The sequence below is a fragment of the Gorilla gorilla genome, chromosome X (assembly GCF_029281585.2).
Source record: "Gorilla gorilla gorilla isolate KB3781 chromosome X, NHGRI_mGorGor1-v2.1_pri, whole genome shotgun sequence".
Taxonomy (NCBI): domain Eukaryota; kingdom Metazoa; phylum Chordata; class Mammalia; order Primates; family Hominidae; genus Gorilla; species Gorilla gorilla.
The window spans coordinates 59,695,152-59,714,159 of record NC_073247.2 but is presented as its reverse complement, the minus strand read 5'-3'; the positions used below and the strand labels follow the sequence as shown (position 1 = coordinate 59,714,159).

Sequence of the window (19,008 nt, the reverse complement as noted above, 5' to 3'; positions counted from 1 at the left end):
AAGGAAAAAGAAAAAAAAATGGCGGAAACAAAACTCCTCTTATTCAAGGATGATATGTTTCTGTATATTGAAGACGGAAAACGACCTAGAAGTAAACTTTGGAATTCACAAGCATATTTCACAAGGCCGCTGGATAGAAAACCAATATGTAAGAATTATGTCTCCACCGGGCGCGGTTCCTCATGCCTGTAATCCCAGCACTTTGGGAGGCCAAGGCAGGTGAATCATGAGGTCAGGAGTTCAAGAGCACCCCGGCCAAGATGGCGAAAGCCCATCTCTAGTAAAAACACAAAACTTAGCCAGGCGTGCCGGTGGGTGCCTATAATCCCAGCTACTCGGGAGGCTAAGGCAGACAATTGCTTGAATCCGGGAGGCAGGGTTGCAGCGAGCAGAGATCGCGCCACTGCACTCCAGCCTGGGTGACAGAGCAAGACTCCGTCTCAAAAGAGAACAAAGAAAGAAAGAAAAAAAAAAGAACGATGTCCTACATACCAGCTCAGAGAGTTACAATACACGATTTCAAAGAATGATACATATTTCACAGCATCAAAAAGCTAGAAATAAAATTCACAAAAGATGCGCAAGACTTCTTTGCAGAAGGCTGTAAAGCTTTACTGGGAGAATTTTAATGAACAAATTTCCAACATAGGAGCAGCCTGCATCATTTCAACGTGTCTTCTTTTAACACTGTGATTGCTTTTCACCTGTAACAGAAACACAACAATTGGGAACATGACTTAGCAACAGATTATTCAGATGACCCTAAAGGCATACAAAGCACACTACAGTTTGGGTTTTATTAAATGGACTAAAAACAGAACCCTATGGGTGATCCCGTGTCTTACACGCAATTGAACCTCTGCATAAACTTTGAGCGTAGACCTGCAGAATTTAAAAGTAATTTCCTCCCTGAACATCAAGCGCTTCCTTTCAAGTCACAAGCACTTACAATTAACAGTCAGCAATTTGGAAAACACATGTGTAAAGCATACTTCAGTTGATTACTCAGGAAGTACTAGAGTCATGGTCTTTCAACTTTAAATCTTATCAATTCATGTCTCTAAAGCTGAAACTTACATGTAACATTTGATATGATTAGAGATGACTATATCGTATGTGTGTCTACAGTCTTATTAGAAATAGTGGCTCATGAAGACTGACAGTGGGGCAGGGAGCATGCATAGCACAGGCATCTTACTCACACCCATGCTGAGCATCACTGACCTACATGCCACAGATGATAGGAACTAAACGGTCTCTCGCCATTTGATATTTATTTCAGTCACTCAAGGTTTCCGTGGGGAAAGATTTAAGAAGCAATTGTACCATTTGACCCAGCCATCCCATTACTGGGTATATACCCAAAGGACTATAAATCATGCTGCTATAAAGACACATGCACACGTATGTTTAGTGCGGCATTATTCACGATAGCAAAGACTTGGAACCAACCCAAATGTCCAACAACGATAGACTGGATTAAGAAAATGTGGCACATATACACCATGGAATACTATGCAGCCCTAAAAAATGATGAGTTCCTGTCCTTTGTAGGGACATGGATGAAACTGGAAATCATCATTCTCAGTAAACTATCGCAAGAACAAAAAACCAAACACCGCATATTCTCACTCATAGGTGGGAACTGAACAATGAGATCACATGGACAGAGGAAGGGGAATATCACACTCTGGGGACTGTTGTGGGGTGGGGGGAGGGGGGAGGGATAGCACTGGGAGATGTACCTAATGCTAGATGATGAGATAGTGGGTGCAGCGCACCAGCATGGCACGTGTATACATATGTAACTAACCTGCACAATGTGCACATGTACCCTAAAACTTAAAGTATAATAATAAATAAATAAATAAAAGAAAAAAAAAGAAGCAATTGTTCATTAAAAGCCAGAGAAACCCTGCCTGGGCAACACAGTGAGACCTCATCTCTACAAAAATGAAAACAAAAAAATGTAGTCAGGCACGGTGGCTTGTGCATGTAGTTCCAGCCACTCAGGAGGCTGAGGTGGGAGGACGGCTTTAGCCTGGGAGCCAGAGGTTGCAGTGAGCTGAAATTGCATCACTGCACTCCAGCCTGGGTGACACACTGAGACTCTGTCGCAAACAAACAAACAAACCAAGAAGAGGGAGAATTCACAATTTCACAAGATCTTACACTACGTATTCAGCTCTCCACACGGAAAAACTAGGATGAAGCAGAGTGCCCGCTCACTTTCTTACTGACAATGAAATCTCAATTCAGAGATTTTCAGATGACTCGGGCCAGGGTTTCATGATTTGTGATTAACAAACCATGCGAAGCAGATGATCTCTGTGTCCCACGCATTCTATGCAACAGGATCAGAGTATGAAAGAACCGGAATGGAAAATGGTTTTAAAATCTCTGACTTAAACTCACTATTTTCGTAAGAACCAAAGATAGGTTTAGAAGTGAAAGGACTCACTCAGAATCTCGCCAAGGCTGTAAGAGCTGGTATTAGAACCCGCATGAGTGCTTCAGCATTTTTCACACCAAGTGATGGGTGTTACAAACGTGTTATGTATTGATTAAAAGCAGACCTTTACAAAAGCATCTGAAAATTGTGAGCTACTGGTTTAAGGATTTATACTCAAAAGTTTTAATTCAACATAGCTTTGACTCAGTTTGTTTCCCTATCTGACAGTCTATCAGTCGGGTGCTGGGGCCTGAACTACGTTTCAAATAACCTTTATATAAGAACTCTGTTACTAAAGAGGCAGTACTGTTACCTCTCTGTTATTAAAAATATAATGCTGGGTCGGGCACGGTGGCTCTCGCCTGTAATCCCGGCAATTTCCATGGTCGAGGCAGGTGGATCACCTGAGGTCAGGAGTTCGGGAACAACCTGTGCAACATAACGAAACCCTGTCTCTACTAAAAATACAAAAATTAGCTGGGCGCGGCGGAGCATGCCTGTAAGCCCGGCTCCGCCAGAGGCTCAGGCAGGAGAATCACTTGAACCCTGGAGACAGAATTTCCAGTGAGCCGAGATGGCACCACTGCACTCCAGCCTGGTCTTCAGAGCGAGACTCCGTCTCAAAAACATAGTAAGAATTACAACATGATACCGTGGAAACAGACACCCTACAGTGTGCATGCCTAATGGATTGCCTACCTTCTTCAGGCGTTTTCACCTCCTCTGGATTTGGCGGGTCCATCTCCTGCCCATCAGGACCATCTTCACACTCACCCCCAGTCTGTGGGTGACCCTGTTCCTGACTATCAGCTTCAGGCTTCGGCCCTTAAAAATAAAAAATACGTATCAATTTAAGCAGTAAAACATAAAGTATGAATAAGAAAATAATATTCATGCTCTCGGTATTATTATATAAAAGCTTTAGCTAACGTAATAATAAATGTGTTGATAAGAATCCCAGGAACATTATTTCAGGAGTCTGTTAGCAGAAAACAGGAAAACAAGGTGTTCCAAATAATACCCTCTTCCTTTCCGAAGACTGCCCTCAGACAACTTTGCTGCCTCCTTTGCACTTCTCTGTTATTCTACTTCTGATTGTCCTTCTCGTATTAAATGACTCAAGGCTCAAATCCCGTCTCTCACAGCACTTACACTCCTAGCGCTTAGACTCTTACATGGCATGAGTAGCCACCAATAAACGCTGAGTGAGAAAACTCTTTTAAAAATACATGAAAAAGCCCAAACTGCAGAATATTCTGCAAACCAACTGGTCTATCCTCTCCAAAAATGTCCGTATCGTGAATGACAAGAAAAATTAAGGAAACATTACAGGTTAAAGGAAACTAAAAACACCTGAAAAGCACATGCAAGGTGTGATTCTGAACTGGACTCTGGATCAGAAAAAGAAATCCTATCAATAAAATTAGCTGGGCCGGGCGTGGGGTCTCACGCCTGCAATCCAAACATTTTGGGATGCCAAGGTGGGCAGAGCAGGTGAGGCCAGAAGTTCAAGACCGCAGTGGCCGGCGCCTGTAGTCCCAGCTACACGGGAGGCTGAGGCATGAGAATCCCTAGAACCTGGGAGGTGTAGATTGCAGTGAGCCGAGGTCGCACTTCTGCACTCCAACCTGGCCCACAGAGAGAGACTCCGTCTCAACAAAGAAAAGAAAAAGGAAAAAAGAAATTTTCTGGGGAACTGGCAAAATTTGAGTATGCACTCTGTATTAAATGACTCCGTTTTCTCATTGTTAAATTTCCTGATTTTGATCTTTGTGCAGTGATGATCCAAGAAATGACTTTCTCTTTGTTCTGACGATATACACACCCTCAAGTACATACGGTAAAGGACCATAATACCTGAAACTTTATCGAAACAATTCAGCATTAATAACAGTAAACACATATCCGTGTGTGTGTGTGTGTGTGTGTGTGTGAGTGTCTGGGCAGCACGGTAAGAGAGGGAGGGAAGAGATGTGAAACCTATGAAGCGAAAGCTATTAACAATTGGTGAATCCAGATGAACAGTATATGAGTTCATTATACTATTCTTGCAAATTTTCTATAAATGTTATGTCTTGGAGATACATACAGTAAAAATTTAAAAGAATATATGATAACTGCACTGAACTTCAGGAAGAAAGGAACTTTTAATTGTGGTAAAAAATACACATATCCTAAAATTTACCATCTTAACTATTTTTAAGTGGTACAGTTCACTGAGGAGTTACGTTTGCAACATTACCAGCCACTAGGCACAAAAACTTTGCATCTGTGTTTTCCTATACCTTGAAACCTTTCTTTATTTAATGAATTTATTTATGTATTTATTTATTCATTCATTTATTTATTAGCGATGAGGTCTCACTGTGTTTCCCAGGCTGGGCTTGAACTCCAGGGCTCAAGCAATCCTCTCACCTCAGCCTCCCAAGTAGCTGGGACTATGAGTGCATGGCATTCAGCCCAGCTTTAGACCTTTCTCCTAAATGACAATCTAAGGATAAACCACAGGACATGTAGAATGCTTATATTCAGCCGTAGAGTACCAACAGCAGTGTGCGTCAGCTGAGAAATCTGAAGTCTACCACGTGGATAGGATTTCAGTTACAATTACAATGTCAGTTTCTGAAGGATTGATTAGCTGGATGGATTTGAGGACTATGGAAAATCTTACAGTCACGACACCCATTACCTATTGGGGTAAAGAGAAACTTCACTTTGTTCAAATAAAGTTATATTTAGGTCCGAAGGTCCTAAAGGTAATATTCCATAAATGAACCCCGTGAAGAACAAAACACCAAATACAACATTGTTTGTGAATCACAGAAAATATACTGTCCCGCACTGAGAATAAGGGAGTGGGCGGACAGCAATTAATGGGCATTGTTGTCAGTCAGATTCTAGGAACTTTTAACAGTGCATCCCTGGAAGAATCCATGACCTCCGTTACATAGATGCTTCCTTTCAAAACATTTTATCTCGGAGAAATTATTTCCATCTCACGTTAATCTCAGGATAATTCCGTTTTTGCTTTTCTAACCATAAAAGGATTTAATCACCTCCTAAAAGCCGCCGAGAAAAATCACTAAACCAGCTACCTGTATGGCAGTATCCTCATTTATCCAGCTTTTATCAAACGTACCATATAAAAATATCAATCAAAGGAAACGGGGGCCAACATTCAGCGACTCGGTTTTTGGAGCTGCTCCTGCTCCTCTGAACTGGGTCTATTCTTGGGTCAGTACTAAGCTACCTTACAGTAAAGCCTTTTGAGTTTTAAGCATTTTCAGCAAAATCACTTCCTTCTTTACAGCAACATACATGATAGGAAGACACAAACCTTGGAACACAGTACAAATGTTGTATTCACCAGTCAAGGGTTCTTGGATAACACACAATCCTGGCACCTCCATTCTCTCATTCATAAAGTCGAGAACTTTTATCATAGTGAGGGATTTGCCTAAGCTAAGCTGCAAACTACATAGCCTCCTCGCTTTCCCAGTCAATTTCAGGCATTCTTTCCGTTGTTTTCTTTCCTCCTGTTCCTCCTATGTGACAATGCCTAACACACACACACACACACACACGTGCAAACACACACACGAACACACACACACGCACACACCAGCAGACGTTCTTCTTCCCTTTCCCTCACCTTGACCTGCAGATGCTCCCTCATCCTCTCCCTCCTGAGCAGCTGCAGGATCCTGACGTTGAGTTGCTGGTTCCCCTTCTTCAGGTGTTGGTGGTTCCACTTCATCACTGAACTGCTCGGGCTGGGGAATATGTGTGGGTGTGCAAATAAAAAATAAGTTTCGTTATTGATACAAAATTTTACATATATACACAGAATACATAGCTATTTCTGGTCATAACTAAGCCTAAAGACATTTCTCCAACTCTATGCTCTATGCCCAATAAGGTTACTCCACCCACAGGGAGGTTACTGTGAGAAAAGTGACGCACGAGGACTTTGGAGGCTGTTATACTCTGTGTTGGAATACATGTGTACAATCTGTCATTAACAAACAAAGCCTGAGAAAGAAGTCATGGGCAAAAGCTGGAGAACACGAGAGGAAAAAAAAAATCCTCCAGAATCAACGTTTCCTTCATGAGATGCCATCATCATCTTTTATGAGCAGGAAAGACTTTATCAGCATTTCCACACTAATGCAACAACGCTATCACAAAAATTAATTTCTACTAATAGAAAACATCGAATTAACGTTTAAGCACTCACCCGCATAGGCCCAATCATTTCAGGAGGCTGTACATAGCGTCTTGGTCTAGGCCGATAGGTCGATCTTCCTCGCCAACTCATATTTCACACTGAAAACAGACAACCGTGATTGGGAACGTGCGCTCCAGAGGGCTGCTATATTCGATCACTTCCATGGATAAATGTTAACTTGCCGTTTTACTTTTGAAAATACTCTCAAAATGAGTCCCAGAGTTAAGCATACGTGTGTACGCTGTCTGAGTGCCTACAAAGCCACTTATGCTGGCCAGGCTGGCAGAGCAATCATCTTAAGGCGTGTGGCAAAAGGCAGAGGACATTTTTTTCTAAATTTCTTTTGGACACGCGGTCTCGCTGTGTTGCTCAGGCTGGAGTGCAGCGGCGTGATCACAGCTCACTGCAGCCTCGACCTCCCGCTCAGGGGATCCTCCCACCTCAGTGTCCCGAGTAACTGGGACTACGTAGGCGAGCGCCACTGCGCCCCGCAGACAGAGGTCATTTCTGATGAGGTTTAGTTTCACAAGTGCACTCCCCACGAAAACCCTAGTGAATCACAATTCTCGTGATTGCTGCTTTGGGCACACTCCCACTTCCTAGAGCCATTCACCCCCCCACAGCAAGTTTGGTTGGACCGCACTGCCTCGCCCACTCCTTCCCACTGTTTTCGGACCTTCCATGGCGGAGGTGAGACCTTGCAGTGCTTCTCACTCGGGCGCTCCGCACTCCACACCGCTGGGGGGGCGCTCACCAGGCCGCAGCCTTCCCAGGTGCCAGGCCCCTTCTTCACCGCCCGCCTCGCCCCCGCCGGGGGCCCCATTCAGGGAATCTGCCCTGTGTCGTCGGGGGTTCCCGGCACCTCGGGACTTCCATCCCCCCAACAGCACTCACCCCATCTTCACCTGAGCCCCTGACCGCCTCCCCTCCACGGCCCACCTTCCTCCCCGTCCAGGCCCCTTCACGACCACGAAGCCGCTGGTGGCCTCGCAGCCTGTGAAGGGAAGGAGGACGACCTCGTGGCCCTTCTCCCTCAGAGGCCACAGACCAGGAAGCGGGACCCGCCTGACCCACCCGAGGCCCTCTCCACCCTCACTCACACTTCAGTCCCCGGGATGACTGGCCTGCAGACCTACCAGATGAATCTCAGTAGAGGAAAAAGAGTCCGGACGGCAGGAACCAGACAGCACTGCCTCACAGCTCCCTGGCGTTCTTCACGCGGGCGAAGGGGCCGGGCAGAAGACGCCCAGTGAACATGCGCACTGAGGCGGGAGCCCAGGGAGCATGCGCGGCTGTGGGCTGGGGAGGGCTGCCGTTCCCAGCGCCACGCCCCAAACCCTCGATGCCCATCCTCATTGAGGATAAGGGAATCCCACCTCCCTCTGCTGTTTCCTATGCCTCTGGGACTCAAGTAGTGCTCCCCTCAAAACTCACCCCATCTTCAACTGAACCCCACCCCCAACCCAGGGCCCTCTCTTGCCCCGGCCCCACCATGGGGACAAGGACCACTGTGACCGGCTGGGAAGACAGGTAAACCACCTGCGAAAACAGAAATAGCAGCCTATCCCAAAAGGAAATTGTTCAATGTGAACAAGTCAGAGAAAGAGACTGAAAGAAAAATGAATAGAATCGCTAGGACCCGTAAGAAAATGCTAAAACGATATCTATCATTTGTAGCATCAGAATCGCAGAGGGTGAAGTGACAGTATTAGGGAAACAGGACAGCCAGAGTGACACCACGTGAAAATAAACTCCGTCTTGAAAGTAGCAAGATACATAGTCCTGCCAGTCACAACCCATGGTCCTAAGATGTTTGGAGTTGAGAAAACAGATGAAAGGTACCTCCAAGGACATGCTCCCACAGCAGCGGAAAGTGCACGGTTCCCAACACCCATTAACGATATATGCTTTCAACAGAATTATGCTTTCATGGACTTACACACTGGTAAGTCAAGGATAGTTTTCTTTAAATCAATAGAATGATAAAAGTCATCATGCTCTTAGCCCACCCGCACAAAGGCACAGATTAAGTTTAGTCTTTATATAGATAAGACCCCTATATAAGAAAAACCAGACCAGGCCAAGGCTCACGCCTGTAATCCTAGTATTTTGGGAGGCTGAGCTGGCCAGATCACCTGAGCTCAGGACTTCGAGACCAGCCTAAGCAACATCAGAAAATCTCATCGCTACAAAAAAACAAACAAAAAACCGTCGAAAAATTAGCTGGGCATGGTGGCATGTACCTATACTCACAGCTACTCAGGAGGCTGAGGTGGGAGGAGCGCTTGAGCCCAGGAGGTCAAGGCTGCAGCGAGCTCTGATAACACCACCGCACTCCAGCCTCGGTGACAGAGTGAGACCCTGTCTCAAGTTTTAATAATCGAACCTAAAAACGTACAAATTTATCAATCGAATTCACTATATCAACACATGAATGGGAAAAAATGCTGTGGTAATCGAAATAGATGCACTGTTTGATGAAAATCAACATATATTCAAATGAATACTCTCAGCAAATTTGGAACAGAATGGAATGATTCACTCTGATAAAGTCCGTCTACAAAAAAGGAGAGTAAATAGGATGGTGAAATGTTGAAATTTTTCGGTTTCTCATCAGGGATGAGACAAGGATGTCCACTGTCACCACTGTAACGGGTGGGTCTGCACAATGCCATAAAATCAGAAAAGGAAATAAAACTCTTTACAACGGCAACGACGGGCCCGCCACGGTGGCCCACGCCAGTAATCCCAGCACTGTGGGAGGTGAGATGGGTGCATCACTTGCACTCAAAAGTTCAACAACAGCCCGGGAAACATGGCAAAACCCCGTCTCTACAAAAAATACAAAAGGAAAAAGAAAAAAAAATGGCGGAAACAAAACTCCTCTTATTCAAGGATGATATGTTTCTGTATATTGAAGACGGAAAACGACCTAGAAGTAAACTTTGGAATTCACAAGCATATTTCACAAGGCCGCTGGATAGAAAACCAATATGTAAGAATTATGTCTCCACCGGGCGCGGTTCCTCATGCCTGTAATCCCAGCACTTTGGGAGGCCAAGGCAGGTGAATCATGAGGTCAGGAGTTCAAGAGCACCCCGGCCAAGATGGCGAAAGCCCATCTCTAGTAAAAACACAAAACTTAGCCAGGCGTGCCGGTGGGTGCCTATAATCCCAGCTACTCGGGAGGCTAAGGCAGACAATTGCTTGAATCCGGGAGGCAGGGTTGCAGCGAGCAGAGATCGCGCCACTGCACTCCAGCCTGGGTGACAGAGCAAGACTCCGTCTCAAAAGAGAACAAAGAAAGAAAGAAAAAAAAAAGAACGATGTCCTACATACCAGCTCAGAGAGTTACAATACACGATTTCAAAGAATGATACATATTTCACAGCATCAAAAAGCTAGAAATAAAATTCACAAAAGATGCGCAAGACTTCTTTGCAGAAGGCTGTAAAGCTTTACTGGGAGAATTTTAATGAACAAATTTCCAACATAGGAGCAGCCTGCATCATTTCAACGTGTCTTCTTTTAACACTGTGATTGCTTTTCACCTGTAACAGAAACACAACAATTGGGAACATGACTTAGCAACAGATTATTCAGATGACCCTAAAGGCATACAAAGCACACTACAGTTTGGGTTTTATTAAATGGACTAAAAACAGAACCCTATGGGTGATCCCGTGTCTTACACGCAATTGAACCTCTGCATAAACTTTGAGCGTAGACCTGCAGAATTTAAAAGTAATTTCCTCCCTGAACATCAAGCGCTTCCTTTCAAGTCACAAGCACTTACAATTAACAGTCAGCAATTTGGAAAACACATGTGTAAAGCATACTTCAGTTGATTACTCAGGAAGTACTAGAGTCATGGTCTTTCAACTTTAAATCTTATCAATTCATGTCTCTAAAGCTGAAACTTACATGTAACATTTGATATGATTAGAGATGACTATATCGTATGTGTGTCTACAGTCTTATTAGAAATAGTGGCTCATGAAGACTGACAGTGGGGCAGGGAGCATGCATAGCACAGGCATCTTACTCACACCCATGCTGAGCATCACTGACCTACATGCCACAGATGATAGGAACTAAACGGTCTCTCGCCATTTGATATTTATTTCAGTCACTCAAGGTTTCCGTGGGGAAAGATTTAAGAAGCAATTGTACCATTTGACCCAGCCATCCCATTACTGGGTATATACCCAAAGGACTATAAATCATGCTGCTATAAAGACACATGCACACGTATGTTTAGTGCGGCATTATTCACGATAGCAAAGACTTGGAACCAACCCAAATGTCCAACAACGATAGACTGGATTAAGAAAATGTGGCACATATACACCATGGAATACTATGCAGCCCTAAAAAATGATGAGTTCCTGTCCTTTGTAGGGACATGGATGAAACTGGAAATCATCATTCTCAGTAAACTATCGCAAGAACAAAAAACCAAACACCGCATATTCTCACTCATAGGTGGGAACTGAACAATGAGATCACATGGACAGAGGAAGGGGAATATCACACTCTGGGGACTGTTGTGGGGTGGGGGGAGGGGGGAGGGATAGCACTGGGAGATGTACCTAATGCTAGATGATGAGATAGTGGGTGCAGCGCACCAGCATGGCACGTGTATACATATGTAACTAACCTGCACAATGTGCACATGTACCCTAAAACTTAAAGTATAATAATAAATAAATAAATAAAAGAAAAAAAAAGAAGCAATTGTTCATTAAAAGCCAGAGAAACCCTGCCCGGGCAACACAGTGAGACCTCATCTCTACAAAAATGAAAACAAAAAAATGTAGTCAGGCACGGTGGCTTGTGCATGTAGTTCCAGCCACTCAGGAGGCTGAGGTGGGAGGACGGCTTTAGCCTGGGAGCCAGAGGTTGCAGTGAGCTGAAATTGCATCACTGCACTCCAGCCTGGGTGACACACTGAGACTCTGTCGCAAACAAACAAACAAACCAAGAAGAGGGAGAATTCACAATTTCACAAGATCTTACACTACGTATTCAGCTCTCCACACGGAAAAACTAGGATGAAGCAGAGTGCCCGCTCACTTTCTTACTGACAATGAAATCTCAATTCAGAGATTTTCAGATGACTCGGGCCAGGGTTTCATGATTTGTGATTAACAAACCATGCGAAGCAGATGATCTCTGTGTCCCACGCATTCTATGCAACAGGATCAGAGTATGAAAGAACCGGAATGGAAAATGGTTTTAAAATCTCTGACTTAAACTCACTATTTTCGTAAGAACCAAAGATAGGTTTAGAAGTGAAAGGACTCACTCAGAATCTCGCCAAGGCTGTAAGAGCTGGTATTAGAACCCGCATGAGTGCTTCAGCATTTTTCACACCAAGTGATGGGTGTTACAAACGTGTTATGTATTGATTAAAAGCAGACCTTTACAAAAGCATCTGAAAATTGTGAGCTACTGGTTTAAGGATTTATACTCAAAAGTTTTAATTCAACATAGCTTTGACTCAGTTTGTTTCCCTATCTGACAGTCTATCAGTCGGGTGCTGGGGCCTGAACTACGTTTCGAATAACCTTTATATAAGAACTCTGTTACTAAAGAGGCAGTATTGTTACCTCTCTGTTATTAAAAATATAATGCTGGGTCGGGCACGGTGGCTCTCGCCTGTAATCCCGGCAATTTCCATGGTCGAGGCAGGTGGATCACCTGAGGTCAGGAGTTCGGGAACAACCTGTGCAACATAACGAAACCCTGTCTCTACTAAAAATACAAAAATTAGCTGGGCGCGGCGGAGCATGCCTGTAAGCCCGGCTCCGCCAGAGGCTCAGGCAGGAGAATCACTTGAACCCTGGAGACAGAATTTCCAGTGAGCCGAGATGGCACCACTGCACTCCAGCCTGGTCTTCAGAGCGAGACTCCGTCTCAGAAACATAGTAAGAATTACAATATGATATCGTGGAAACAGACACCCTACAGTGTGCATGCCTAATGGATTGCCTACCTTCTTCAGGCGTTTTCACCTCCTCTGGATTTGGCGGGTCCATCTCCTGCCCATCAGGACCATCTTCACACTCACCCCCAGTCTGTGGGTGACCCTGTTCCTGACTATCAGCTTCAGGCTTCGGCCCTTAAAAATAAAAAATACGTATCAATTTAAGCAGTAAAACATAAAGTATGAATAAGAAAATAATATTCATGCTCTCGGTATTATTATATAAAAGCTTTAGCTAACGTAATAATAAATGTGTTGATAAGAATCCCAGGAACATTATTTCAGGAGTCTGTTAGCAGAAAACAGGAAAACAAGGTGTTCCAAATAATACCCTCTTCCTTTCCGAAGACTGCCCTCAGACAACTTTGCTGCCTCCTTTGCACTTCTCTGTTATTCTACTTCTGATTGTCCTTCTCGTATTAAATGACTCAAGGCTCAAATCCCGTCTCTCACAGCACTTACACTCCTAGCGCTTAGACTCTTACATGGCATGAGTAGCCACCAATAAACGCTGAGTGAGAAAACTCTTTTAAAAATACATGAAAAAGCCCAAACTGCAGAATATTCTGCAAACCAACTGGTCTATCCTCTCCAAAAATGTCCGTATCGTGAATGACAAGAAAAATTAAGGAAACATTACAGGTTAAAGGAAACTAAAAACACCTGAAAAGCACATGCAAGGTGTGATTCTGAACTGGACTCTGGATCAGAAAAAGAAATCCTATCAATAAAATTAGCTGGGCCGGGCGTGGGGTCTCACGCCTGCAATCCAAACATTTTGGGATGCCAAGGTGGGCAGAGCAGGTGAGGCCAGAAGTTCAAGACCGCAGTGGCCGGCGCCTGTAGTCCCAGCTACACGGGAGGCTGAGGCATGAGAATCCCTAGAACCTGGGAGGTGTAGATTGCAGTGAGCCGAGGTCGCACTTCTGCACTCCAACCTGGCCCACAGAGAGAGACTCCGTCTCAACAAAGAAAAGAAAAAGGAAAAAAGAAATTTTCTGGGGAACTGGCAAAATTTGAGTATGCACTCTGTATTAAATGACTCCGTTTTCTCATTGTTAAATTTCCTGATTTTGATCTTTGTGCAGTGATGATCCAAGAAATGACTTTCTCTTTGTTCTGACGATATACACACCCTCAAGTACATAGGATAAAGGACCATAATACCTGAAACTTTATCGAAACAATTCAGCATTAATAACAGTAAACACATATCCGTGTGTGTGTGTGTGTGTGTGTGTGTGAGTGTGTGGGCAGCACGGTAAGAGAGGGAGGGAAGAGATGTGAAACCTATGAAGCGAAAGCTATTAACAATTGGTGAATCCAGATGAACAGTATATGAGTTCATTGTACTATTCTTGCAAATTTTCTATAAATGTTATGTCTTGGAGATACATACAGTAAAAATTTAAAAGAATATATGATAACTGCACTGAACTTCAGGAAGAAAGGAATTTTTAATTGTGGTAAAAAATACACATATCCTAAAATTTACCATCTTAACTATTTTTAAGTGGTACAGTTCACTGAGGAGTTACGTTTGCAACATTACCAGCCACTAGGCACAAAAACTTTGCATCTGTGTTTTCCTATACCTTGAAACCTTTCTTTATTTAATGAATTTATTTATGTATTTAATTATTCATTCATTTATTAGCGATGAGGTCTCACTGTGTTTCCCAGGCTGTGCTTGAACTCCAGGGCTCAAGCAATCCTCTCACCTCAGCCTCCCAAGTAGCTGGGACTATGAGTGCATGGCATTCAGCCCAGCTTTAGACCTTTCTCCTAAATGACAATCTAAGGATAAACCACAGGACATGTAGAATGCTTATATTCAGCCGTAGAGTACCAACAGCAGTGTGCGTCAGCTGAGAAATCTGAAGTCTACCACGTGGATAGGATTTCAGTTACAATTACAATGTCAGTTTCTGAAGGATTGATTAGCTGGATGGATTTGAGGACTATGGAAAATCTTACAGTCACGACACCCATTACCTATTGGGGTAAAGAGAAACTTCACTTTGTTCAAATAAAGTTATATTTAGGTCCGAAGGTCCTAAAGGTAATATTCCATAAATGAACCCCGTGAAGAACAAAACACCAAATACAACATTGTTTGTGAATCACAGAAAATATACTGTCCCGCACTGAGAATAAGGGAGTGGGCGGACAGCAATTAATGGGCATTGTTGTCAGTCAGATTCTAGGAACTTTTAACAGTGCATCCCTGGAAGAATCCATGACCTCCGTTACATAGATGCTTCCTTTCAAAACATTTTATCTCGGAGAAATTATTTCCATCTCACGTTAATCTCAGGATAATTCCGTTTTTGCTTTTCTAACCATAAAAGGATTTAATCACCTCCTAAAAGCCGCCGAGAAAAATCACTAAACCAGCTACCTGTATGGCAGTATCCTCATTTATCCAGCTTTTATCAAACGTACCATATAAAAATATCAATCAAAGGAAACGGGGGCCAACATTCAGCGACTCGGTTTTTGGAGCTGCTCCTGCTCCTCTGAACTGGGTCTATTCTTGGGTCAGTACTAAGCTACCTTACAGTAAAGCCTTTTGAGTTTTAAGCATTTTCAGCAAAATCACTTCCTTCTTTACAGCAACATACATGATAGGAAGACACAAACCTTGGAACACAGTACAAATGTTGTATTCACCAGTCAAGGGTTCTTGGATAACACACAATCCTGGCACCTCCATTCTCTCATTCATAAAGTCGAGAACTTTTATCATAGTGAGGGATTTGCCTAAGCTAAGCTGCAAACTACATAGCCTCCTCGCTTTTCCAGTCAATTTCAGGCATTCTTTCCGTTGTTTTCTTTCCTCCTGTTCCTCCTATGTGACAATGCCTAACACACACACACACACACACACGTGCAAACACACACACGAACACACACACACGCACACACCAGCAGACGTTCTTCTTCCCTTTCCCTCACCTTGACCTGCAGATGCTCCCTCATCCTCTCCCTCCTGAGCAGCTGCAGGATCCTGACGTTGAGTTGCTGGTTCCCCTTCTTCAGGTGTTGGTGGTTCCACTTCATCACTGAACTGCTCGGGCTGGGGAATATGTGTGGGTGTGCAAATAAAAAATAAGTTTCGTTATTGATACAAAATTTTACATATATACACAGAATACATAGCTATTTCTGGTCATAACTAAGCCTAAAGACATTTCTCCAACTCTATGCTCTATGCCCAATAAGGTTACTCCACCCACAGGGAGGTTACTGTGAGAAAAGTGACGCACGAGGACTTTGGAGGCTGTTATACTCTGTGTTGGAATACATGTGTACAATCTGTCATTAACAAACAAAGCCTGAGAAAGAAGTCATGGGCAAAAGCTGGAGAACACGAGAGGAAAAAAAAAATCCTCCAGAATCAACGTTTCCTTCATGAGATGCCATCATCATCTTTTATGAGCAGGAAAGACTTTATCAGCATTTCCACACTAATGCAACAACGCTATCACAAAAATTAATTTCTACTAATAGAAAACATCGAATTAACGTTTAAGCACTCACCCGCATAGGCCCAATCATTTCAGGAGGCTGTACATAGCGTCTTGGTCTAGGCCGATAGGTCGATCTTCCTCGCCAACTCATATTTCACACTGAAAACAGACAACCGTGATTGGGAACGTGCGCTCCAGAGGGCTGCTATATTCGATCACTTCCATGGATAAATGTTAACTTGCCGTTTTACTTTTGAAAATACTCTCAAAATGAGTCCCAGAGTTAAGCATACGTGTGTACGCTGTCTGAGTGCCTACAAAGCCACTTATGCTGGCCAGGCTGGCAGAGCAATCATCTTAAGGCGTGTGGCAAAAGGCAGAGGACATTTTTTTCTAAATTTCTTTTGGACACGCGGTCTCGCTGTGTTGCTCAGGCTGGAGTGCAGCGGCGTGATCACAGCTCACTGCAGCCTCGACCTCCCGCTCAGGGGATCCTCCCACCTCAGTGTCCCGAGTAACTGGGACTACGTAGGCGAGCGCCACTGCGCCCCGCAGACAGAGGTCATTTCTGATGAGGTTTAGTTTCACAAGTGCACTCCCCACGAAAACCCTAGTGAATCACAATTCTCGTGATTGCTGCTTTGGGCACACTCCCACTTCCTAGAGCCATTCACCCCCCCACAGCAAGTTTGGTTGGACCGCACTGCCTCGCCCACTCCTTCCCACTGTTTTCGGACCTTCCATGGCGGAGGTGAGACCTTGCAGTGCTTCTCACTCGGGCGCTCCGCACTCCACACCGCTGGGGGGGCGCTCACCAGGCCGCAGCCTTCCCAGGTGCCAGGCCCCTTCTTCACCGCCCGCCTCGCCCCCGCCGGGGGCCCCATTCAGGGAATCTGCCCTGTGTCGTCGGGGGTTCCCGGCACCTCGGGACTTCCATCCCCCCAACAGCACTCACCCCATCTTCACCTGAGCCCCTGACCGCCTCCCCTCCACGGCCCACCTTCCTCCCCGTCCAGGCCCCTTCACGACCACGAAGCCGCTGGTGGCCTCGCAGCCTGTGAAGGGAAGGAGGACGACCTCGTGGCCCTTCTCCCTCAGAGGCCACAGACCAGGAAGCGGGACCCGCCTGACCCACCCGAGGCCCTCTCCACCCTCACTCACACTTCAGTCCCCGGGATGACTGGCCTGCAGACCTACCAGATGAATCTCAGTAGAGGAAAAAGAGTCCGGACGGCAGGAACCAGACAGCACTGCCTCACAGCTCCCTGGCGTTCTTCACGCGGGCGAAGGGGCCGGGCAGAAGACGCCCAGTGAACATGCGCACTGAGGCGGGAGCCCAGGGAGCATGCGCGGCTGTGGGCTGGGGAGGGCTGCCGTTCCCAGCGCCACGCCCCAAACCCTCGATGCCCATCCTCATTGAGGATAAGGGAATCCCACCTCCCTCTGCTGTTTCCTATGCCTCTGGGACTCAAGTAGTGCTCCCCTCAAAACTCACCCCATCTTCAACTGAACCCCACCCCCAACCCAGGGCCCTCTCTTGCCCCGGCCCCACCATGGGGACAAGGACCACTGTGACCGGCTGGGAAGACAGGTAAACCACCTGCGAAAACAGAAATAGCAGCCTATCCCAAAAGGAAATTGTTCAATGTGAACAAGTCAGAGAAAGAGACTGAAAGAAAAATGAATAGAATCGCTAGGACCCGTAAGAAAATGCTAAAACGATATCTATCATTTGTAGCATCAGAATCGCAGAGGGTGAAGTGACAGTATTAGGGAAACAGGACAGCCAGAGTGACACCACGTGAAAATAAACTCCGTCTTGAAAGTAGCAAGATACATAGTCCTGCCAGTCACAACCCATGGTCCTAAGATGTTTGGAGTTGAGAAAACAGATGAAAGGTACCTCCAAGGACATGCTCCCACAGCAGCGGAAAGTGCACGGTTCCCAACACCCATTAACGATATATGCTTTCAACAGAATTATGCTTTCATGGACTTACACACTGGTAAGTCAAGGATAGTTTTCTTTAAATCAATAGAATGATAAAAGTCATCATGCTCTTAGCCCACCCGCACAAAGGCACAGATTAAGTTTAGTCTTTATATAGATAAGACCCCTATATAAGAAAAACCAGACCAGGCCAAGGCTCACGCCTGTAATCCTAGTATTTTGGGAGGCTGAGCTGGCCAGATCACCTGAGCTCAGGACTTCGAGACCAGCCTAAGCAACATCAGAAAATCTCATCGCTACAAAAAAACAAACAAAAAACCGTCGAAAAATTAGCTGGGCATGGTGGCATGTACCTATACTCACAGCTACTCAGGAGGCTGAGGTGGGAGGAGCGCTTGAGCCCAGGAGGTCAAGGCTGCAGCGAGCTCTGATAACACCACCGCACTCCAGCCTCGGTGACAGAGTGAGACCCTGTCTCAAGTTTTAATAATCGAACCTAAAAACGTACAAATTTATCAATCGAATTCACTATATCAACACATGAATGGGAAAAAATGCTGTGGTAATCGAAATAGATGCACTGTTTGATGAAAATCAACATATATTCAAATGAATACTCTCAGCAAATTTGGAACAGAATGGAATGATTCACTCTGATAAAGTCCGTCTACAAAAAAGGAGAGTAAATAGGATGGTGAAATGTTGAAATTTTTCGGTTTCTCATCAGGGATGAGACAAGGATGTCCACTGTCACCACTGTAACGGGTGGGTCTGCACAATGCCATAAAATCAGAAAAGGAAATAAAACTCTTTACAACGGCAACGACGGGCCCGCCACGGTGGCCCACGCCAGTAATCCCAGCACTGTGGGAGGTGAGATGGGTGCATCACTTGCACTCAAAAGTTCAACAACAG

General features: G+C 44.9%; 2 protein-coding genes across 2 annotated transcripts; both read right to left on the bottom strand.

Moving 5' to 3' along the window:
• Positions 1 to 604: 604 nt before the first annotated feature.
• Positions 605 to 7,957, bottom strand: LOC129529767 (G antigen 2D-like). The gene is made up of 5 exons (XM_055375768.1): positions 7,817 to 7,957; positions 6,690 to 6,778; positions 6,105 to 6,225; positions 3,152 to 3,277; positions 605 to 704 (listed from the first exon to the last, which is right to left on the bottom strand). The coding sequence occupies exons 2-5, from the start codon at positions 6,768 to 6,770 to the stop codon at positions 682 to 684; spliced, it is 351 nt and encodes a 116-aa protein (XP_055231743.1). The 5' UTR covers positions 6,771 to 6,778; positions 7,817 to 7,957; the 3' UTR covers positions 605 to 681.
• A 2,174-nt stretch (positions 7,958 to 10,131) lies between these two features.
• On the bottom strand, positions 10,132 to 17,480 carry LOC129529765 (G antigen 2D-like). The gene is made up of 5 exons (XM_055375767.1): positions 17,340 to 17,480; positions 16,213 to 16,301; positions 15,628 to 15,748; positions 12,679 to 12,804; positions 10,132 to 10,231 (listed from the first exon to the last, which is right to left on the bottom strand). The coding sequence occupies exons 2-5, from the start codon at positions 16,291 to 16,293 to the stop codon at positions 10,209 to 10,211; spliced, it is 351 nt and encodes a 116-aa protein (XP_055231742.1). The 5' UTR covers positions 16,294 to 16,301; positions 17,340 to 17,480; the 3' UTR covers positions 10,132 to 10,208.
• Positions 17,481 to 19,008: the final 1,528 nt, after the last annotated feature.